This window comes from Belonocnema kinseyi, chromosome 7, assembly GCF_010883055.1.
Source record: "Belonocnema kinseyi isolate 2016_QV_RU_SX_M_011 chromosome 7, B_treatae_v1, whole genome shotgun sequence".
In the NCBI taxonomy this organism is placed as follows: Eukaryota; Metazoa; Arthropoda; class Insecta; order Hymenoptera; family Cynipidae; genus Belonocnema; species Belonocnema kinseyi.
This window is the reverse complement of record NC_046663.1, coordinates 102,037,752-102,063,053: the sequence shown is the minus strand read 5'-3', so window position 1 is coordinate 102,063,053 and position 25,302 is coordinate 102,037,752. Positions and strand designations below refer to the sequence as shown.

The window sequence follows — 25,302 nt, the reverse complement described above, 5'->3', positions numbered from 1 at the left end:
CCTGAGTCAGGAGAGCCGCCATCTTACGATGTGCCACTTGATGATGCACACGAGTGTTTTTTGCCGACAAACTGCAAGAAACTATCATTGCACTCTCATTGCACCAACTCCGCAATGGCATGCCTAGTCCCGTGCTTCCTATGTCCATGGGCGGGAATGTGTTATTCCCCCTGCTAATACGGGCGGGAATACGGTTACCGACCGCTCACCGCTGCAATCTTTATTGCTCTAAAAGTCCATAACAGACATTTGTACTCGTTGAACATCTTATTTATCGTGCACTAGGACAAGAAATGTCGTATGTGACAAGGACGACATTGGTCAATCCCCACTCGTGTGATTGACCAACTTGACGCCCTTGCCACACAATATGCTATTCTTGGATAAACCCAGAATCACCCTGGCTCTGGCTATTCTGTATGTGTAGCCCAGGATGGATTTCGACTTTTGGCAACCATGCATTTTTTCCCAGTATTTCCTGTTCTTTGTTCGGATTTAGCTTTTGATGACAATCCCGATGGAGCAAGATGCTAGTCCTAGTACCGATTCCGGTCCTATGTATTTTCTTGCTGCACAGCATTTTGTCAACTAGTCCTCCATATGAGAGCCAGTCCGATCATATCGTAATCTGCCTGCCAGCAGCATTTTCTTCTATTAATGTTTCAGAAATGTTTCTATGTTTCCTGCTGCTTCTTTCATAGATTCCTCCTCCTGACCTTCTCCCCCCTGGAGCCATCTTTATACCAGATTTCCCCTTGGAGGAACGGGTTACTATTTGCTTTCCATATATTCTTGCTTGGAATACAGACGCGGAAGGCTTTGGTGAAGTTGAAGATTTTTGTTGTTTTATCTTGCCTCATCTCTAGAATCGGCAGTGTGCTAATGTCATTTGGGAGCGTAGCGTGTCTAGTCTCCTGAATCCTCTCTTGCCAGGCGATCCGTCGCGTGTGCCGCCCTTGCGGTTACCGCAACATGTAAGGTTTGTTCGCAGAGCATAAACCTACTCGCCTCTGTGGGCCTAGTCCTCATTGCACCCGTAAAACCGCAAAACTGTAGCTTGCAGTCTGTCCTGCATCTTTTTAAGTTCCACTCGTGGCCACCAGACAACGGCCGCATGTCGGAGTCTTAGCTTAAGAACAGCAGAATAGAGCCATACAAGCACTTCAGGCCCTAACTCCCACGTCAACACAAAAGCGCTCCTACACATACAAAAATTCATGAACAACTTCCTTGTCAGCCTCCCGACACAGATTAACGGAGCGTGAACTTTCGGCACTTCGTAATTTCCTTTGAAAATGACCAGGCTGGTCTTTTCCTTATTTATCGTGAGCCCTTAGCTATCGCACCAGAACCTTACAATGTGCAGCGCCGACTTTGTAAAACCCATCAACGTTTCCAGATGAGTCCCTCTAACTAGGATTAAAAGGTCACCGGCATAACCCTGGGTATAGTACCCGTCTTCATTTACCCTACGAAGGAAGCTATCCACTAGCATGCACCACAGGAGAGGCGACAGGACACAGCATACCACTTCTGTTACAGCTGCTGCTTCAATTTTTCCAAAACAGCATGGTGTGCATTTTCTACCGAGCAGCCAGCCCGAAAAGCATGCTGCCCTCTGTGCTGCTGGGAGGCCAGCAGCTCCTCATTCCTGATATTTTTGACCCGCCTTTGCAGGTTTGGGAATGAAGGCCACTCTACCATCCTTCCATGTCGATGGCACATTTTTTAGAGCAATGCTTGCCCTAAATAATTTCGTCTGTGGAAGCACGAGGAAATCCATGCCTATTTATAAAAGCGCTGGATAGGTGCCATTTGCCCTGATGATTCAAAGGGACAGAAGGGCCCTACAGCCCATTTCACCTTTTTGTTGTCTACGACCTTGGTGGTGAAATTCCAATCGGCCTTCTCCAACTATTGGCCCAAGCCTTCCTCCTCTTGGTCGAGCTTCCGGGGTTTTCGCGAGGATCTTGTGGAGCCTCACTGTTTCTGGAATATGAAGCCTCGCGGTATTCTACCATTCTGCTCCTTGAACATAATTTTGCTTGCAGAGCAAATCTTTTCATATGATGTAGTCAGTGTTCTTCGCAGATAAGCCGCGGCGTGCTCTAAATCATCAGTGTTACCATAGTTTGTTGGGAATTCCACAAACCTTGCTTTGAGTCCCTCTTTATACGAGTCTCAAAGTGTATTTCTAGGGTTCTGTGGTCTTTGAAACCTCCGGTTTTCCTAGGGTTAACCAAAAAAAGACATATTTGTGGTCCGGGAGAGACTGATCGTAGACTCTCCAATCCACTACCTTGCTCCTCAGTTCATCAGACCATAGAATAAAGTTGAAAACCTCACTCCAATTCTTAATCTGAAATGTAGGAGTATCACCCCGATCCAGAATCTTCAGCTCATTACCCGCGAGGTATTCGATTAAATCTTTTCCTCTGCCATTGATGTTTGTGCTCCTCCACACCTGTGTATCCAGGGCTTTCTACCGTTTCAATTCCCAAGTTAGGGGAGTTTCTCTGAAGTCCTTCCTTTTGCTTATATGATAGACCTGAGGAATTGCTTCAAGTGAAGATTCCGCAGCCACTGACAAAATGAAACCTGTGTTGACTGCTAAAATTATACTTTTTGTGTTATCCTTTGAATCCCATGAATAACGTACATACTCTCTTGAAATCGCCTTAAAACGATTAAGCTTCGTGAAAATTCCTTAGCTATTGGACATCTCATAAAATTATTGAAGATTCCGTGAAATCTTTTAAAATCGCTTTAAATCTTCGAAATTTCATAAAACGCTGTTGCTGCGTGATTGAAGTCTGCATAATTAACCATTATTGAAATTAAAATAGATTATAATTGTAAATTGTCCATTAATATCAGAAATAATGTAATTTGTGGTGTAAGGTTAAAAAAGTACCAATGCGTATATTTGGTCAACAATAGCACATTTTGTTTGAACTCAAAAGATTTTTTTGTACCAATAGACACTGGCTGGATCACTCTCTGTACCGGTAGTTTTACAGATAACATCAAGAGATGAAGTGTCTCAGGTGAACATACTCTCTCAGATCACTCACTGATAGAGTTCGCGTTGGAATCCGCTGTACCCACCGGCCCTAGATGGGTCAGAAATCCAAGAAGATAGGACTGGGGTCAGTTTTCCACAGAATTAAGAAGTGCACTCTCAGGGATGCCCAGGTCAATTAGAGACGTGGATACCCTGGAGATGACGGCCGAGGGCAATACGTAAGGCAAAGCGTGAAAGCTGGACCAACGAGATTGTGACCCCAGCCAGGGTCAGGTGGGCCATGAACTCCTTCAGTCCTTACAAGTCTCCCGGCCCGGATGGTATATATCCAGTCCTCTTACAGAGAGCTGGTGAGATCATCATTGGGCCGTTTATGAGACTTGCTAGGGCTAGTCTGACATTGGGTTATGTTCCGGCGGCATGGAGGGGTGCGAGTGTAGTCTTTATTCCGAAGGCAGGATGGATCGGTTATACAACTGAAGCAGAAAGGACTAGCGATTGGAACCTTCATGGATATCGAAGAAGTCTTTACCTACACCTCTGTAGAGGTGATCAGGGCGGCCATGATCGCACATGGGGTGTCTAGTGCAGTCTTGGAATGGATCTGCCACATGTTGGTCAATAGGAATCTAACCACGACTAAGGGTGATACTATTTTATGTGGAACCATTGACTCGGGATGTCCGCAGGGGGGGGGGGGGGGGTGTTTTATCACCCTTGCTGTAGTGCCTGGTAGTGGATAAATTGCTTCATCTACTCACGAGTCAGAGCCTTCACGTTGTAGGCTATGCGGATGATCTACTGGTTATCGTGCGCGGTCAGCATCTGGATGCGCTCTTCAGAATAATGCAGCAAGCACGAAGAATAGTAGACTCATGCTGTAAGAGGACTGGACTATCAGTCAATATGAGGAAGACGGATGCAGTTGTGTTCACCAGAAGGTACAAGTGGGGAACCACGTGTATATTGAAATTGGCTGGACAAAAACTCGAAATCAAGGGGCAAGCTAGGAGTTATCCTGGATAAGAAGCTGTCATGGAACGAGCACCTGGAAAACAAGCGCTAGAAGCTAGTAGCGACTCTTTGGCTCTGTAGAAGAGCCATAGGGAAAATCTGGGGCTTTAATCCGGAGACACTTATGTGGATCTACACAGCGATCCTGCGACTCAGACTAACCTATGCCGCATTCGTCTGGTTGACCAGGGTTGAACTTTCTACTGTGGAGTCTCGACTGGAAAGAATCAGGGGACTGCTTCTAAGAGGTATCACTGGTGCCTCGAAGGCGACACCCAGGATGGCCCTGGGGGCACTAATAGGTTTGGAGCCCCTCCATCTCACCATAAAGGCCGTGGCTGCGAAGGCCGCCTGGAAATTAAATATGGTAAACGATAGCAGTATCTGGACAGTTATTCGGATACCAATCGACATCACGAAGAGGCCGAAACTGAGCATGCTCAGAGACAAAATGTCCAGGTGTTGCTACCTCTTGGACAAGAAATACCGAGTTAGCCTATCCACTAAAGAGGAATGGGCTAACCGTGAGGCACACCTACCCAGTGATGGAGACAACTCATTTACAGATGGCTCCAGGAACAAGGAGAATGCTGGAGCAGGTGTATACCGTAGAAGGAACCGAATGGGCTTCATAATTGCGATGGGGTCCTATGCAACTGTTCTACAATCTGATTTTATGGCCTTGTTCCAGTGCGCCAGGCATCAGGGGCAATGAGATATCGGACAGGCTAGCAAAGCTAGCAGCAAACGGAAATTTTACTGGACCTGAGCCAGTTGTAGGCATTTCCAGTAGATGGGTCACTGAAGATATTAATAGTTGACTGACCGAAGAACATCAGAATGAGTGGGATGCGGTCTCTGGCTGTAGACAGGCTAAAACACTCTTGAGCTCAATGCTAAACCCTCATCGAGCGAAAGCAATACTTAGGCTCGGGCTGCGATTGCGGGGAAACGTGTAACACTCACAGGCAGCTTCTGCTTCAGTAAGTCTGAAATATCAGCCAACAGCGTGGCCGCGGTCCTCTCTCTATTCGTGTTCACTTCCCCTACAGCCCCGAAAACGAGAAGTGTCGTAGAGTCTACTGTAATACGAAATTCCTTGAAATATCTGCGAAATCCCTTTAAAACTTATTAAAATCTTTCAAACTCTTGAGAATCTCTCCGAATCTCTTGAAATAACTTAAAATATTTTAACAACTTGATTTTATTCGAAAATCCTCTAAACTTCCGTTAAATCTGTTGAAATCTCACGAAACCCTATATAAAGTCCGTGGATATACTTTGGAATTTTTTTCAATTTCGTTAACGGATAAAATGCCTTCAATTCTCTTCAAATTCACTAAAATCCCTTGAAAATTTTTTAAATCTTTGCAATTCTTTTGAAATATGTACCGTGAAATATCTTTGTATCTCTTCAAATCTTCAAAATACAATTAAAAATCTGATTAAGCTCCTTAAAGTTCTTTAAAATTCTTTAAAACACCTTAAAAATGGAGATTTTCTTTGAAATTGTACGAGGTAATAACCTCAAACTCTTGAATTCTTTTTACATTAGTTGAAAATTGTGAAAGTTCTCGCAATTCCTTGAAATCTTTTGAAATTGCATTTACAGTACAAAATGATATGTTGTTGATGAATTGAGTAAAAAATATTTTGTAGAAAAACGGTCACAGAAACCTTTCGAATCCGCACAATAGCGTGGGAGGGGGGGGGGGCATCTAAAATTTGAATTCATCTTCACGTAATTATTGGATCACGCAAAAGACCTTGTTTCCCAGGCCGCAGAAAGAAAAGTTTACAGGCCTATGTTGTCGAAGACATTTTTTTAGGTCATTAAAATTTTCCAATTCAAGCATCGAAAGTTCAAACCGAGTTTAAACTAGGGGTGGTCACATGAAATTCGATCTCGGGAGTTACCACTTTATTTGTATTCACAATTTTACAGTACACATTTGATGAACACTTGGCTTCCTCATTATGATTAATTAGCAAATATATTTACTCTCGCATAGAGGAAAAGTCAAATTATAAAAAAAACGTACAAATAGGTGAAACTTAATGTCTCGAAACAAGGACCCTTTTCTATTCTTGCATGAATTTTGAATTATGTTAATGAAACAAGTTAACTATGAAAACGGATTTTTTAAATATTATAAATGACCTTAACTTCCTTATCATTCAATAAAATTTATTTCATATTATAGGTCAATCGGTTCGTCTTTAATTAAGGAATCTTTTCTATTATTGGAACAACTTTAAATTATGTTAATGAAATAAGATTTAATATAAAAACCGAATTTTGCAAAATATCACAAGTGCTAACAAAAAGGTTATGAATATTTTTAGAAATCCTTCGGTCAGTTTTGAGATCTTAGTGGTGAAACTCACCTCTCCGAATTTTATCAGTTTATATGCAACTGTTAAGTTCTCGTATATACAACAAAGTGTGATATATACACGCAGATGTCCATCCGGACAATGGTTCAGAACATGGTATTACGAACTAAAAATTGTTTACCCACAATAATAAAATAATTTCTTTGTGAAAGTAAAAAGTCAAAAAGATTTAAATCAGTTTGCGCTCAATTTATAAACGTCAAAAACATTTTCTGGGGGAAGAACCATTCAAATTAAACTTATTTTCAAAATGATAAGAAGAAGGATTTGCCTTTTTTCTCTCCTCCAAAAACCATTTAATTTCAATGATTTTTCTGGACTCCAATATATCTCTTACTTCATGAACATTTTGAACAACATTTGGAGAACTTCTTTGGAAAATACAATTTGAAAATTCATATTCAAATGAACGTTATTGCAAAGTTACTAAATTTGGTTGTGTATAGGTTTGCCAAAATCTTATGAGCGTAGAACAAATATTTTCTGCGAGCTTAGGGAAATTAGAAAGAGCGGCTATATTCACCGAAATTGGATGAGAATAGACCGAACGTTTTTGGTGTTTCTAGACATTTCGAATAGATTACATTTCAAAACCTTCAAAGCTAGAAAGTTTTTCAAAATAAAACATTAAAAATTCTTTTGATTTATTCAATTAAAAATGGAAAGTTTTGTAAGTGAATGTTTTCAAATTAGATACCTTCATGATTGAAAACTTGAAATTTAAATATAATATACTGATATCTGAATGAAGTGAGAATGAAGCATTTTAAGAATAAAAAATTTAGAATCAAATTTAAAATATATTTCTTACACAAATAATTCATGAGCCTATTCCAATTGCAAAATACCAGAGTGCCTTGAGCATGTTTCCATTTATTTAAAAATGAGGACCTGCTACCTGTAAAAAAAACCTTCCTGTCATAAAATTTGTTTCGCAACTCTTGCAAATCGCGTTTGGTTGGTAGGAAATACTATCACCGAGATAATGAGAAATGTAAACAAAGTTAAAATCGCATTTTAACAGCCTCTTTGTTTCTTTTTCAAATTTTTTCCTCTTAATTATATAGGCCTTATTGTATAGAAATCTTGGATGTCGAGTGTTACTGGATGTTACAAATACAAAACGTAGTAAAAAATATAACAGTAATAATCGTGTTTTGAATATTCATGATGGGCATCTACCGATTCGTACAATAACAGGCTACATAAAAGCGTCATGGATTTTGATTTTGCTCACTCTACGGTATGCGATATACGAGTGTAGTGAACGTGAATTTAAAGTTCTCTAAACTTACTTAATCGGCCTTTAGATGCAAATGACTCACAGTTAAGAAATTTTGTTATCAGTTACATTGTTACATTATTATTTTCTGTTTTATTTTTGAAAAAAGTCTTATATATTTTTTTGTCAGCTAAACACATGCGATATACAGAGAAAAAATAAAATGTAAAACGCATTTCAGGTAATCTCGACATCCCCCAGAATTTTTATTGAAGCGCTTTGTACCTTTTTTCTCTGTAAACATTTTCTACATCATAACTATAAATTCAGAGTTAAATAAACTTTTTGTTTTTTTATAATTTTTTATACCAATTCCAAAACTGATCATGGATTTTATTAGGGTATTCTGGATTTTGGGTTTTTGAATTGATTTTAATTCATTATACTTATTCTTTGAATGAATTATCTTTAAACCAAATTTTAACATTTGTGAAACAAAATTAACGACGTCGTAATTGTGCGTAAGCGTGACGTTAGAACAATTTCGCTTTCTTATCGTGCATTGTGTTCAAAAGCATATGCGGATAAGACTCGTAACCGGAACGTCCGCAAAAAATAGAGACTGCGTAGATTTCAACTTGATCGAAATAATGTCTAGCGCTAAACTTGTATGTACAAAAAAATATTCTCAAAAAAAAATCAGAACATTTTACTTGCAATATGTTTCAACTATTGATAACTCTTTTTATTTAAATTATACAAAAGCTAGTTATTCTATAATCAAAATAATTTGCTTGTTGAATTTAATTAAATATCTAGTTTACTTTTTTAAATAAAAATAAAATTTGTCTCGAATCAATGGAATGTTTTTTCATCGGATAGCAGAAAACAGATTTAATTTTGATGCTAACAAATTCTTTCTCTGAGTGTGAGAACTTCTAATTATAATGTTTTTATTATAAATTCCAAACCTTAAAAAAATCGTTTGAAATTTATGCTATATTTATTTAATTGTGATATGTTACTCTACTTTTATAAAATCCCTGCCGCTTTGAGACACGAGAGTGAAACTGCAAGTCGTGAATGCGGGTTGTAAACCTAATCGTGGGATTTTTGCGAGACTTTGTCAAGTAGCATTTAAACATTCCATTGTTACATGACGATAATTTTGTTGAGTTACGCACATCTTATTCGTTTCAGTAATAATTTGTTAAATCATTTTTTCCAAGTATCTAAATGCTAAATCAATATTCCAAGTTTACCAAATGCAGGATATTTTATATTTAAATTATGAACATTTGAAAAGGCTTAAAATTTAGAATAATTTAAAATTAAAATTCATACGACAAACTAACACTAAAAAAGTTCTAAAGTTTTCATTATCGAAAAACAAGTGTTCTGCTGGCATGGAGAACGTCAGATGATCTGTTTTTTGTTTGGATTTAATTCTCTGATAAAATTTGGTTAGACTAACCAAAATTGTGGTTCTTTTTAATACCATAAATATCCGTACTTAGAACTTTCAAATTCAGAAAAAAGTGGTTTCAAAAATTTTCAAAATGCGCTCACTTTTTGAATTTTTATGAAAAATGGCTGGTTAACGAACTCGTCCTTTCTTTTAGGACCTAGAAAAAGTGTGCCAAACATGGATTTGATTCGTTCATTTTTTCGAGAGTTATTGTGTTTATGGACGGCCGGACGGACGGACAGACAGACAGACGCCATCGTGAAAACCTGATTTTCGGATTCAGGGGGTCTCGAAACGTGGAGATCCGTTGAAAAAGTGTGATGTCAAATTTCCGACAATTCTAATAATTTCTCAGTCATAAATGATGAGAATGTATAAAGTAAGGGCATGTTTAACCAGAATTCTGGTTGATTTAACCAGACATTTTTTGAGTGTTCTAGTTTGTGGTCATCACCTTTGTTTGAAAAAATAATGAATCTAAACAACTATCTACACAACTGTTTTCTCGAATTTAAAAAAAATTTCATTTCGGGTTTTTTCGTTCTTTCTTGAAAATGTCAGGAGTTGTTTGTGATGTTACAATTTTCTATAACAGTAAGTTACGATTCTGAGAAAAATAAAACACATTTTTGAGATTTTCTGCTCAAATTTTTTAATTTAAAAAAAATTATCAATGATTTGTGATAATTAATATGGATTAATTAGACTTAACTCTAAAAACTCGGGAAAAGTACGGAAAATAGAAACACATTGGAAAACGTCGAGTTGGACACATGGAATTGTTTTTGGCTTCTCCTTTGATCACCAAAGTTAATAAGCGCTTGGCTCGGTTATTTCGTATGAACCCGAGTAAAAATGCTTCGACTTGAGTTCGACTTGAATTGCCCCCAATCAAGACATGCTGAAATCGAAAAGTTCGACTTGAGCATGTCTCAGTTTTAAGACGGAGCCATACTTCAATTTATGTCTAGGAGACAAGTTTTTATGCCTTGAAGACATAATTTATCTCTTGAGTCGTATTTTTATGACTCCAACACGTGCGGTTTAAAATTTCGAACGTATACCTGCCCTAACAAAAAGGTTATTTCTAACAGTCATAAAAGCTAATCTTTGTTAATGGTTAAACAATCTTGTATTTTTTATACAATATGTATATTAAACCAACTTATTTACGGATTGTTATTTGTATTATACTTGTTTGACGATGATACCGAAAATGTTGTTTGTCTTTACGTATTTCTAACGGCTTAGGAGATCCTTCTAGCAAGTTACAATTTTTATTTTTTTGAAGAAAATTTTTTAAGGGTTATACTTGTTCAGACCCACCTATTCTGAAATTTTAATTAAAAATAACTTATTTAATAATTACAAATTTTTCATTCATCACTTTTAATCTCATTTATGAGCCATAAATGTTCGATAATCTCAGCCAAGACAAGGCTCGTCTTAAGTCAAGTAAACGTTGTCTTAGCCAAGACAAGGCTCGACTTAAGACAAGTAAAAGCCGTTTTATCTGTCGTGGCCACAAAAGTAAGACAAAGGCCTATGTCTCGACTCAGTTTTGAGGCACAGCGAGACATCCATGCCTTGGAGACGAACTCAAGACATAACCAAGTCGAACTCATGTCGAAGAATTTTAACTCGGGAAGCCTGTCCTCACAGATAAAGTGAATTTTAGAAGCTTCTCAGCTGTCTTCACTTTAGAATCAGTTCAAATTCCAAAAAATCTGCCCCCTGCGCGAGCACATCACTATCATAAGCTGTATGCGCGTCTCGCAATTTTGAGCGCGCCTAGCGCGCACACCTGTTGGATATCGCGCTTCGTCCTCGGTAATATATTAATCTCGCATTCAATATAGTATATTGCGCAACAAGGGGCGAAAGGCGACAATGGCACGAGTATGAAGTTAGCTGCCCGAGCGAAGCGAGGGCAGATAACATACGAGTGAAATTGTTGCATCGCCTCTAGTCGCTCATACACTTTTTCATAAAAAATGTATCGAAAATTTGTCTTGAGATGCCTGAAACTTCTTTGCGTCTCGTCAAAGTGGTTATTCTTTGTAAATGCGTAGACAGTGACAGATATAGGTTGAAGAATGAAGTTAGTCTCGATTCTCGAAACGAGGTTCGATAAGAGGGAGAATGGCAGCACACAACTGCAGGTAAAGTAGAATGTATATACTTTCGATACCGGTTACGGCATAAAGTTACTTTCGCAGTCGCCTGTTTCTACTTTCTAGTCTAGGGTTGAAAACAACTTTCGACCCGCTGCGGGGGCGTCGAAAGTCGAATTTTCGATACATGTGTTATGAAAACGTATTTATCTCGTGGTACGCGCTCGATCATTTTACATCCTTCGCATTATTTCATAGAACTTTTAAAATTAAAGGTCAAACCGTTGACAACTGAAATTTAATGATTGTGAATTATCTTTTGTTAAAGCTCTTTCGGCTTTACGAATACATTCTCATCGCATGTCTCGAGACGAAAAAAGGTTAAAAGTAAATTTTCAGATCTAATTTAAAAACAATTTTGTTTTTAAATATTTTATTGTACCTTATGCATTTGTCAACAAATTAAATTTGTTTCTTTTTAATGTCATTTTTGACGATTAAAATAAAACTATGGCATCAAATCAAAAAGTGATTAATAACTAATTTCTAGATATTTTTCAGGTGTACAATTGTATCGATCCATCTTTTTGCGTATTTTGCAGTTTGACCGAAAAAATTAATTTTTTGTTTTTCATTACTTTTCGTATCATCAAAATTTGAATTGTCCAATTTTCAAGAAAATTCAAAAAGTTGTTACGATAATCTTGTAGGTCTTTACAAACGCAACGTTTTCTTCTTTTGACTTTTTGGATATCGTGCGTTGTTTGGCTTAAAATGTTCTTTTTTTTTTATTTTGGAAGTGCTATAACCCTGATAGTTTTATTTTCATCGAAAATGGCTTGCGCATAAGTTGTTCGAATTTCCAAGTACTATGAGTAGACCTCGGAATAGCCGTACATAGAAGTTTTAAATCATGAAAAAAATTGTTTCGAAAAATTTTGAAAATGCTATAACTTTTGGCATTTTTTCCCAAAGAAGCTGGCTAACGAACTATTCCTTTCTTTTTATGCCTTAAAAAGGTGTGTCGATGCTCAATCCAATTTAATTAGTCTTTCTAAAGTTATCGCGCCTACAAGGTACCGACAGACAGACATATATACGGACAGACATCTTCGTTATTTCGAAAGTTTCTCAAAGTAGAAGAAATTCCGAATTAGAATGTATCAATTTTCTAAATGTATCAATTCACAAATACAGCCGAACTTCAATTTAAGCATGGGTTTGGTTTTTACGTGACGCAGTTAGTAGCTAAGCCGTTGAGAAACTGCGATTTATCCCTATACTGTTAGAAAAATCTGTATGAGATTTAATATACGTGTGTGTGAAGCAAATAGGCACTACCGCTACTGCAATGTAACATACATTGGTGTAGTGAATTTAATATACAGGTCAGTACAGCAATGTACGTAAAAACTCAACCTGCTTTCATTTCTTTAAATCTTCTCAAATATTCTCAATTAAATTAATAATCTAGAATTCGTCGACGCAGTTGTTATTTATAATGAAAGTGCAATGTACGGGTAATTTTGTTTCCTAAATTCGTTCTAAATGGTCAAAATTTAAGTCGAATACAGTTAAATGTAGGTTAAGTCTATTATTTATTTGCGTGATTGAACTTTTCGACTTGAAATCCAATTTTATTTTTGGTTAACAGAAAGAGGGTATCATGTTTTATTATTTAGAATCGAAAATTACAGCTAAACTTATTTTAAATTTGTGAAAAACGAAATTATATGATTGTTCTCGCAAGTGATTTACATGAATGTATATGAAATTTAATACAGGCGCTCTTAATGGCAATTTCATATTCTTAGTATATTAATTTTCACGTACATGGGTATATTAAAGTTAATATTATTTTTAACAGCGTATGCTACTGTTTTGCAAGCATGCATGGCAACGGCACATACCTCCGAGGCTCCCCTTTTCCTAAACCGCGGCGCGCCATAATTCTTGGAAAACGTACATCTAGTTTGCTTATTCTGAAGTCCGATAAAAATCTATATTTGAAAGATCTAAGTTTTATTTTAATAAAAAAATCAAATGAGGGAACAGTGTAAAATTCTCAATATTTAAACTAAAAAGCAAACTAGTTACCTAACATTTTGAAGCAATGTTTCCAAAATAGCAAGAAGCAATCAAGTTTGCGTAAGTCAAAATTGGTGATAATTCAATTTTAAAAACCAAATTTGGAAGCCTTTTTGTTAATTTCAATTAACATCTAGTACAGGGAGGCCATTGGCCACTGATTGGGAAAAGCGGTATTAACTCAAGAATTTTCCACGCCAGAAAAAAGCCGGGAATTTTTCAGATTGGTTTTTACTTTTGCAATAAATATCTTCTCGCTCTTCGAAAACATATACCTGGAAATGCGCTAAGTATTATCAAGTTTCCCCGTTAAAATATCCAAGATCATTATATAATGAGGATTTTAAAATTAATGTTTCGTTCAAAACTGAATGTTTGTTCCTTTTATAATATACTAGAAAGACACACGTGCTTGTGGCGCGCGCCTTCATCACATCGAATTGATTTTCGTCAATGATAACTTTAATTACCTTTCTTTTAACATGTGAGGAAGGCGAATCGCCAATTCGGTAAGTATTAGCATTTCCTTTGATTTAGAGAATTAGGGCGAAAATTTAACAGTTTTGTTGATCATTCGTATTTTTTTAATAGAAAATTAATCTTTTTGGATTAAGATTCATTTAGGTAGAAAAGTGTTCGTTTTTTTGGCAATGTATCTTTTTTGGTTGAAAATCCGTCTTTCTTTTAAAAGATTCGTATTTTGTGCTTGAAAATTCACCTGTTTTTAGTTGAATTTTAATCTTTTTTGTTTGAAAATTCGATCATTTGCTTGAAGATTCATCTTCGTAGGCTGAACATTCAACTATTTGGTTAAATTCAACTGTTAACCGGGATAAGTGTCATTTTTGATCGGGAAACCCGGGAAATAGTCTGAATTTGAGAGTTTGAGTAGCCACCCTATAGTATTAGAAGTTGATTCAAAGGCCTTTACCAAGTGTCTCAGAAATGAATGATTAATCTTAGTCAATATAGTCTAAATCTGAATATATTAAAGACCTATTTAAAGTGCACGTACTATTGTTCATATTATTACTCTATTCTTGACGTTGCGAAAGAAACGTCAAGAATCTTTCCAGACGTCTGGTTGGCTCCAGAGTTACTTCCGCATTTTCAAAGGTGTGTATACCTTTGAATTAAATCGGAAGTCCTAACAGCGCTTTCAATGTCCTCCACCTACGCAAAAGCAATTATTATTTACCATCCAGCCTGCGGTGCATTCAGTCACTTCAGTCTTTCACGAACCTTCTCTCGACGCGGAATTGAACTCGTCGTCTTGACGCGTCCTCCTTTTTAAATTACAATCTCAGTGGAAAAAATAGACTTTTTTTGTTAACTCAACCAATCCCCTTTCTTAAAAAAGTGTGTCAAGTCAAACTATCAGTAAGCGAAGTATTTTATCTAGTTTTTCAAGTAAAGAATAATCCATACTCTAAAAAGCATGAGATCATACTTTTAAAAAGTTGTCTGTCAAGTTTAATAAATTTTAAATTACAAATGTTTCCACGAGATATTTTTATTACTCCCTTCTGTTTCATGTGTTTTGTTTCTCTTAAAAAACACTGCGTTCTAATTAATTGTTTTATCACGCAAAGTGTAACAGATTAAATTCTCGTTTTTCGACTTCATGCTGTCTCATTCCCTTGATGACTTCTGTCGTTACGCTCCTATGGCAGTTGGCGAAATCATTCAAATTCATTGATCTGAGAAGATGATTAGATTTCAGTGCTAGTGACTTGTCAAGTGTATAATGGCTGACAAACATTCGTGAGAATTATTTTCTTATTGTCACCTTGAAAGGATTATTTTGACTGTGATTATTGACAAACATAGTGGTGATTTGTAAGTTCCCAGTTATTCCTCTCAACTGTGTTCTAGTGCTCAAAACTCTAGATTTTTTAGGAACTTCCAGGAATTCCAAGCATATTGTTTTAGTGTTTTCACATTTCCGAGGAATCTGGAAGTCAGTTAGAATTGATTCGGATGTAAATTCAAGGTGGAGCAATATTTTAAATCGAAAGATTTTTTTATATTTCGAGGGATACCAAAATGACTGAATATCCAAAAATGCAAGAGGATAAAGTCACTTAAAATCTTTCTAGAATGCTAATGCCAAAAATTCCAGAGATAAACTATGTTTCTATTCGTTTTCACTCAGGGCCGAAACAGGTAGCTTAGAATCAAGACTTCTTTGGATGTAATCATTATCCTAGTTTTTATAATCAGAAGTATCACCTGTGTTTATAATTCCAAGCAAGCCGAGTGGATATTAAAATCCTCCTATTTCTGTTATAGCTATTGTGAGTTGCAATTTAGAAGATGGGAATTAATATTCTAGGTGGATTAGATTTATTCATTTTATACAGAAAACCTGTATGACTATTTTAGTTCCCAGAATACAAATTAGAATACAGGATTATGTCATATTTTATTATAAATGTGCACCTCGACCGACTCGACTTGCACTTCAAACTTTAACCGTAATTAATGAGATATAATAATAAGCTTTTTCTTGTTTACTTCAGTAGTTAAGAAGATAGTTCTTTTAATCATTTTAATCATTATTTTATTTAATCTTATTTAATCTTAGTGTCAGATGAACTAAGCCGATTCTAATAAAAAATTCCAGCTACAGACATTTAGAAATTTCAAATTTGTGTTTCTATCATTAGGGCATTTTAAAATAAGTTTATCTTTACATGTTATATGGCAGTCTCACGTGACCTATTATAGATTATTATATTCGGCAGTTTTATAATTATAATAGTGAATATATTTTGCTAAAATTTTGGAAAATGTTTAAAATACATAAAGGTACGTCTGCCTGGCCCACTTGATTTTTTATTTTGTTTAAATAGTCTATAAGAAGCACTTCAAAGAACTGTCAAGGTTAATAAATTTCGAATTTTTAAATTATTATTTGAAATTGTTTTATCCCGTTCATAAAAGAGTCAATGTTATAAATGTTAGCAGGTTACGATTCTGGTCTTTGAATATTGTCAAGAAAAAATTAGCGAATTTTGTAAATAAAGTTTTGTGGCCAACCTAGTATAATATTCTTGTTAGTAATTTATTTGTCATGTATTTCTATTTCTATTAATTGTTTTTTTTTCGTGTTGTCAATTCGTTTTTCTGTGTAGAAAATTCGAGTACCTATTTTGTTACAAAATTACCTTTTTATTGAGAATTATTATTTTGATGTTAAAAAAAACTCAAATCTTTCTTGGTTGAAAATTTAATTTGTTTTAATAGAATTTAATCGTTTTTGTATAAAAATATAACTTTTGTTGAAAATTAATCTTCTTTGGTTGAGGATTCAACTATTTTGTCAAAAATTGATTTTTCGACTAAACATGTAACTTTTCTATGTTTCATTGAAAATTCATCTTTTTTTTATGGAAAACTGAACTTCTTGGTTTGAAATTTCCTCTTTTGTGGTTGAAAATTAAATTTATTGTGAAAAATTCATCTTTTCGGGTTCAAAAGTGAACTATTTTCTAAAGCACTCGTTTTTTTAAATTGAAAATTGAATTATTTGTTTGAAAATGCAACTATTTTGTTCAAAATTAAACTATTTTGTTAAGAAGTCATATTTTTTGGTCGAAAATTGAAGCTTTTTTTAATTCGTAATTTTGGATTGAAAATTCATCTTTTATGATAGAAAAGTAATATTTTTTCGTTGAAATAAATAAATTTGCAATTTAAACATTTTCATCTAAAATTATTTTTTCCGTTTATAAAATATTCTACGTTAGAAATGTTACAAGATTAAAATTCTGTTCTTGTTAGAAATGTTACAAGATTAAAATTCTGTTCTTTGAAAACTACTGGCCAGGGAAAATGAACAATTGGTCAGGGAAAAGTTAAGAGAGTTTTGAAAATGAAGTTTTGTGGCTACCCTGCTTTATGTATTTTGTACTATTTCCCAAGAGTTTAGCACAATATATTCATTTCTCTGAGTATAAAGTTCTTTATAGTTTGGAATTTTTCAAAATTGGATTGCTCTATAATATCAGTTGTAATTCTTCCTATAATTTCAATATGATTTTAAATGTTAATTTTATTTCTTGAGATGTTTACAGATGCTATAATATAAGTGATAAAAGAACTAAAATATTTTTATCTAGAAAATTGAGGAATCTACTCTAAAATTTAAAAAAATTCCAATAAAATTGCATTGCTCTTATCATTCTTATTTAAGATGAAGATAATGTTATCAGAGAAAAGCAGAATTCCTCAAATATTTAATAATCATCTGCTGGGTTCCTTTCTTAGTTCAACCTAGAGTCTTGTTTTAATACTCAAGGATTACAATTATTCATCAGATTCGATGTTTTTTTAACATTAAAAATTGAAATAATTTCTTAATGACGTTATTGAAATATCTTCTTCAGATATCCAATTTAATTATTTTAATGGAAAAGATAGGACTTTTTCCCTTCAAGATGTGATAAATTTGTTCTGGGATATTGACGAACTGCGCAAAAGTTTGAAGTGTAATAAATAATACTTTACAATTTCTTCTCTAATGAAATAAAAATCCTACCGTGTCCCTGCTCTTATTTACGCAATGGAGAAGAATTCATTGCTCGCGTCATGTCATCTCGAATCATTGCTATAAATAGCAGGGCGTCATGTCCATTAAATCGGACAATAATTGATCTTTTACTATCAAATTTTCCCTCAATTCCTCTTCATCCAAATTTTCCACGCCTGATCGCTGTTAATCTATTTTTGTTGCATGTAAACATACCTAGTAACATAGGGCCTCGCTTTTGGATCCCAAAAGCTATTTGTGTTGCAAAATAGAAGGTGAGCGTATAAAAATAACTCTTTGAAAACAAGATTCAGTTTTAAAAAGTGGACTCTATGAAAAATGTTGATTAATAGCTTTTCATGTTAAAATTTATGTATGAAATTTTAATTGGGATTATAAAGGAATTCAGGATCTAGAGTTTGTGCAATATGGAAATTCTTTTCCCGCAACTATAATTGATATCGATAGAAAAAGACTTTAGTGACAGAACCTATATCAAGTAATGAATAGAGTATATAGTTTCCAATTAAAACCTGACAAATAAGTAGAAGAACTGTCGGGACACATTCCGGAGTCGCTGGCTCCAGAAAACATATGATTCACATTACGTAATTTCGTTTCTGTAGAAACATTATCAACCTCATTTACATCGCCAGCCGTCACTTCTTCTAATTGAATTGTACCCAGTTGAATTGCCTTGAAAACTTGTTAGCGTTTTTCCAAAATAAATTAATTAAATTGCGTGTATAATCCTAAATAGATCTACTTACTTTATACATACTTTGTTAAATGACTACTTAATGACAAGGAATTTATATTAGAATTAACATGAAACTAACCATTCATTTGTATATGCTTTTAACTTTAAAAATGAGCTGCTCAATTTTGTCATGAAATTTACTCTTTAAATCTGTGAGGATCATTCATTCAAATTTACTGATTTGAAGAATTTATTCAGGTCTTGGTAAATTCAAATAAAAGCAGCAAGGGATCGCACGGATTAAACAGTCGAATAGACTAATTACTTAGTGAAAAACGTTGGTCCATGTCTTACTAATTGAAATTTAAGACTTCAAGAACTGATAATGGACTAATTAATCGAAATCAAATCAGTAAGTGTTTTCACCGTTTAATCAGTCAAATTTAATGTACAGTCAGTCACAGTCACTGATTCATCAGTAAAAAACGATCATTGATTTGTATGAGTGATCTACATTTCACTTATTTAAAATTAGATACGTCCAAGATTCAATATTTCCATCCTACTTCAATTATCATGAATTTTATCCCATTTGTATAATGAGGTTGCTACCACATTTTAATTTTAATTCTACAAATGGTGCATTCTTTTTAATTAATTCACCCTAAAAAGTATTTATTATTTATTGAGGAATAAGCTCAACATTTTATGAACCTCAAAAAATGGTTGATGATGTTATAGGGTTTAGTATACAAAAATGTGTAATTTCATTATAATTAATGGTCTGAATAATTTTGAAATGTTCATATCGGCAAAAATACATTTTTATAGTTTTAAGATTCCTATAGTACTTAAAATGTATTTTTACCTATCATTTTGTAGCAAGTCATATTTTCAGAAAATGAAAATACAATGAAACTAGCTCACATATATTTGAGGTAAATGATATGTAAAACTACATTTTAAAGTTCTATAGGAATCTTTAAAGTATAACACATGTGTATTTTGGTGTATTTCGAAATTTAAAATTTGTTTGTGTCACCCGGTATAAATACTTTTAATTTATTTCTCATAGAAAATATTCTCGTTATATTATAGGAGGAATCCTGTGCATCTATTATTCCAGGAAACAAAAAAGTTTGGAGGCCATTTCAGACTATTAAATTGCAATGAAAATTTAAATTTTTGTATTCTAGGGCCAATAATATCCCCAAACTTTTTTTGTTTCATAACATTTAAGGTTTATTCCTCAATAAATAACAAAATACTTTCTTGGGATAAAATAATTTTATAGTCCTAAATTTGTATTTTAAAAAATAAGAAAATTCATACAACTATTTAAAAATAAAATAAAATTTATAGAATTATGTTACATTATAATTATATATTATAAATTATATAGCTTCAATTTTTTTGGATTTTAATGCTTCCAAATATATATCTCCCACTGTAACCCAATGGATTTCATAAGATTTCTCAAGAATATTTTCCAGATTCACGAAGCTTTTTGAAGATTTGAAATATTTCCAAATCGCCAATAAGATTCGAAACTGGGTTTCTACATTTTTTGAGTCGTTGAATCTTAGTATCTCCGAAATATTGCAAATCCTAATCTGATTTTTGTGATTCTGAATCTTTGACTTCTTGATTTTATAGTGAGTTTGGACAGGATTTCCGAAATAAATAGCCCCTCGGCATATATAAAATTTCATTAAAGTTTTTGCTATTGAATTTAGATTTCAAAAAATTCGAAATGCCTAAAATTTCAATTTTCTGCCATTTTTGATGTTTCGAAAGTTGATTTTTCACATCTTCTGATTTTTTTTCAAACCTAAATTGCTAACACTCGGATAATTTTTTGGACTATTCACAATTTGTATACATTCCTTTAATTTTTCTTTGAAGTAAAAATTACTGGAAAACTAGAATGTTTCAATTTTATTTTCTCACTGTGATTTTCGAAGGAAGAAGACAATTGTTTTCAAATTAGAATGGCTTCTAAATTAAAATTTTGCATCGAGTTTGAATGTTTTGAAACTTGAATTTCTTTCAAATTTTATTATTTAACTGAGGATTGCTTTTGAATTAAATTGACTTCCAAATCTCAAAATCTAGACTCTAGAGCAGCCCAACTGAAAAGTATAAAAATTAGTAAACCAGCTTCCTATAAGTACTTAAGGTTTTATTATATTACAGAATATTTTTGATAAAAACAACAACGATTTCCAAGTTCTTGTGCGGATTCTGGGGAATCTATGGAATTCAGATAACCCGTTCACTGAAATATTGGGCCAGTGGGTCGAAACGAGTGGATTCTCATTTAACTTGACCGTTCACTACACCACAGTCTCGTAAACAGTTTGCTTACTTATCATATCCACAAGTGATCTTAATTCGTGTGTTTGGATTATAAAAAGGTCGTTTTGTGAATAAAGATAGGAATATAAGGAGAATGAACGTGTACAGAAAGATGTAATCAGTAAAAGCACAGTGATCAGAGTGCTGAGTTTTCAAGAGTCTGACTTTACGACACGATGAATTCTAATTCGAAGCAGAAAGTATTGCGAAGGAAATGTAGTGAATCGTGGGAACTATTAAGTACAGTGAATAGCTAAAAAGTGCATCAATTTAAATTGGAGCCCCTGGATATTAAGAAAATCACGACATGATTACGGAATGGGTGAGATACCTACTGAGGAATTTTTAATTTATTTCCATGATTCATAAATTTAGAAGTTTTTAAATTGAAATCATAAATGAATAAGATATATTGATTCAATTAGGACTATTTAACAAAAAATTTAAATCTCTGTTTTCAATTTCGAGAGTTCTCATGTCTAAGCAAATGCAATATCAACATTTTCGAATTCTAGTTTGAAATTATGGGAATATGAAAAAAATGGTCGTTGAAATTTAGGTTGTTAAGGGGTTAGTATAGGAACTTTGATGTTCTTTTTTAAGAATTTGTTTTCATATTAATAATTATTTTATTGGTTAAAAATTTTCACACATAAATATTGGCATCAAATGCTATTAGAAATTTTTATTTTAATTCCATCGTAAATGTGGCTGGTACGGCTGCCTAAAGTTAGCCCTGCTGAAATCTGGTTGACATGATATCTCCATTTATAAGCTTCTAAAATAAAAAAAATTCGCAATATTATCAAAGAGTAGAGTTGTAGTTATGGTCGGGACCGCAGAAATTAAAATCCGCAAAAAATAATACAAAATGGTGAATTTGAACATTTTGCAACTTTTTAACCATAAATTGTTTAGCAAAGGGTTAAATATTGATCAATAATAATTCTGGTGTTTCTGACGATAAGCACACATGTGCAGAATAAGCTGTAAAAATTTCAGCCCAATCAGTCCAGTAGTTTTTTTAATCAAGTCAACCAGATCGAAAAACGTTGAATTCCTGAATTTTTCGACGAAAATAGCAACTTCCACATCATTTTACTAAACTTTGAAATTGGGTTGAAATTTAATTTTATGGCATGTTTTACAACTCTTTTGAAGCATAGTTTTTTTTTAATTTAAAATTTTGAAATTGGAAATCAGTCAAACTTTCAATTTTAGACATTTTAAAATTGTAAACCACACAATGAAATTTTGTTCCTTAAATCTTTGCAAGGAGAACGTTCAAAAACTACGATACGCTATTTTGAACACTTATGTCACCACTCACCCCTCACCTTCCTCGTCACAGATCATCAAACAAAGTTGACCCCCTGTGACTTCACAACGACGACCCTCCCCCCCTGACTCAAAATTATTTATTCGATTTCATTAGATAATCGTTTAAAATAAAACACTACACAGCTGTCCAAAGGAAAAGCATAGTAAGTGACTTTTGCCATAGAGGTTATTTTCTCATGCGCATGTATCGGAAAATCGTCTATATTACAAATGTCACTTACTAGGTTTTTCTGTTGGACAGCAGACATACAAACATAATATTTTAACAGACTTCACAGTCCAAAATGCTCTGAGAAGAGGGGAAATTAATGCATTGGTATCATATTAAATTAAACATATGAAACGCTTCAAATATCAATTCGAAAAATATTGAATTTTCAACCAAAAAAGATTAGTTTTCAACCATATATTTGAATTTCTAACAAATAAGATTTTTTTAAACAAAATATTAGTTGAACTTTCGACCTAAAAAGACGAATTTTCAACCTACAAACACCAATTTTCAACAAAGTGGTCAGATTTTCAAACAAAAAACAATTGACTGTAACCACAAGCAGTTAAATTTTTATTTTTTAACCAAATATTCTGAACTTAAAGCGAGAAAGATTAATGTTTTATATGACGGTTGAATTTTTAAGCCACAAGCCAAAAAGATGAATATTCAACAAAGAAAATGAGTTTTTAACAAAGAAGTTAACTTTAAACCAAGTACCACAATGACAAATTTACAAAGAAGATACATACATTTTCAATCAAAGTATTGAATTTTAAAAAAAACTATTAATTTTCGAAAATAACCGAAAAGTTATTTCTCAGTGTTCAAAAAAATAATTGTTAACTAAATAGATCATTCTTCAACCAATAAAATAAATGTTTACCAAAGTAGTTCAACTTTCAGTCGAGTAGTTGAACTTTCATCGAAAATTAATACAGTTAGATTTTCATTTAAAACAATTATTTTTAACGAAACAGTTAAACCTTGACCCAATAAAATATATGTTTAACAAAGTCGTTCAACTTTCATGTAGTTGAATTTTCAACCGAAAAAAATGAATTCCTAATGGAAAATTTAATATGCGAATTTTAAACTAAACCCAATCAATTTTCAGCCAATGATAGAATAGTTAAATGTTCAATCAATAAAATATGTATATATTTAACAATGTACGTAGTTGAACTTTCAACCAAGTATTTGAATGTTCAAGCAGTTAAATTTTCCGTAAGAAAATTAATTTTTAACCAAATATTAACATCTTCAACTAAATATTAAAGTGTTTAACCAAAAGAGATGAATTCTGAACGAAAAATATAATAGTAGACTTTCAATTAAAAAGAATGAACTTTAAAAACGAAAAATGATTGGATCTTTTGATTGGGTTCTATTAATTCTATGCGCATTGAAGCGAAAAGAAAACAGTTTATGTTTCTTGAAAACGGAGAAAACGAGGAATTCTTGAAAGAAAAATGGGAATAGAAGAAAGAGTGTAAAGTCTGTATCTAGAACGCAAATCGTCGCAAAGTCTTCCTTCTCCCCCTGGCACTGTGATGTAGGTTTTGAATGTCTCTAAAAATTCCCAGTCGGCACACAAGTCCTAAACTTGTCCTATATACCTCTTTCGGTGGACGTCTTAAGGACGTCCTGAGGACCTTTTAAAGACATGACAAGATCCAAAGGATTTCTCAAAGACGTTAAATAATATGGCATAGAGGTACATTCTAAGGACGTCTTCAGGTCGTCCCGGTCCCCACTGGGTTGTATCCTGATAATCGATCATGTTTCAGTCTTAGGTACATTTTTCAAATATATATATATAAACATTCTCCTAATAACAATTTAATCTATCCGTATACGAGCAAATTTCTGGTAATTTTGATGAATTTGACCTTTGCAGGATGTAATCAAGAATTTGCATTTGAATGAACAAATTATGTATCTACCTAGATTCATGGATGTCGGTTACAATTTATTAGCGAACAATTTTGCTCTTCAAAGCAGTCCACGAGCTCACTCGTCCATGTAACTGCCGACCTGACCTCGCGTAGTACGTTTATGTATCATTTGATTCATAAACCTTACTCAAACTGTATCACCGTAAAGGAGGTCAAGTTCCAAGTTATTTGATTGAAATCAAGGCATCGACCTATAATTTTACACCTGTCTTCAAACAGAAATTATTTATTCCAAAAAGGAATTTTCCTGAAGTCAAAATTGATGTTTTTCATCGTTATAAAAACCTAATTAAGTATTTAATTAGAATCATTATAAATAAATAATGAACCACGAATTTTTATTTAATAAAATTAAGAAATCAGCTATTTCTACTCGTCTTTGATGATCATAAAATATATGAACTCAAAAAGGATGGTAGAAAAAGGCTTCAATTTAAATAATAATAATACTTTTGAGCACTTTAAGAACACAGGAGTAAGCCTTACGTATTTCATAAATTGTTGATACATTAAAAATTTTGCTCAATTTTAGAATTTTTTTTAGATTCTGCCCTTGATGAAGAAAGTAGCCAAATTTCAAAAATGTGTAAATACTTACAAAATTTATTTATAGATGATTATCATATTTAAAAAATTTTTTTAAATATTTATAAAAATTTTATTATTGTTAATTTATTTTTAATCATTTGGCCAGTACAATCGTTATCGGAAATTTGCGACTTTTTTGTCTCCCCCAGCTCTAGATTGGTCGGCATTGTTGGCCGACCCATTGTCGGGAGCCCTGCGCGTTCTGTTGTTTTGAACCGCACTTACTACAACTATGTTTGGTGTTGTCATTGTTGTTCCCACGAGAAGCTAGGGAAAGGAGTTTGTCCATCCTTGTAGAGCCCCGCATGCAAGGATAAGGCTGCGTACTCTGAGAGGTCGCCCGGTATCCCAGAGTCACCATTATAGACACCTCACCCAGGTGCCATTCAGCTTTCGGCACGGTTTTCACATCTCCGCTTGGGGGTTAATTCCTTCGGGACCACCCCTGGACAATTGTCCGTGACTGCCTATTTATTTTTGTAACCATATTCAGCAGAAACCCT

At 33.9% G+C, this 25,302-nt stretch overlaps 1 protein-coding gene across 6 annotated transcripts in view; it reads left to right on the top strand.

Annotated features, from left to right (window-relative positions):
* LOC117177520 (protein diaphanous) overlaps window positions 1–25,302 on the top strand; it is an 86,732-nt gene that overhangs the window by 38,139 nt on the left and 23,291 nt on the right. Inside the window, exons 1-3 of one of the 6 annotated variants that reach the window (XM_033368285.1) lie at window positions 14,559–14,708; window positions 18,821–18,974; window positions 20,759–21,242. The exons of 4 other annotated variants lie outside the window; for them this stretch is intronic. In XM_033368285.1, coding sequence (XP_033224176.1) covers window positions 21,228–21,242 — 15 coding nt within the window. In that variant the 5' untranslated portion in view covers window positions 14,559–14,708; window positions 18,821–18,974; window positions 20,759–21,227. Of the gene's footprint in view, window positions 1–14,558; window positions 14,709–18,820; window positions 18,975–20,758; window positions 21,243–25,302 lie in introns of those variants that run through there. One more of the 6 variants, XM_033368286.1, reaches the window with a different exon arrangement.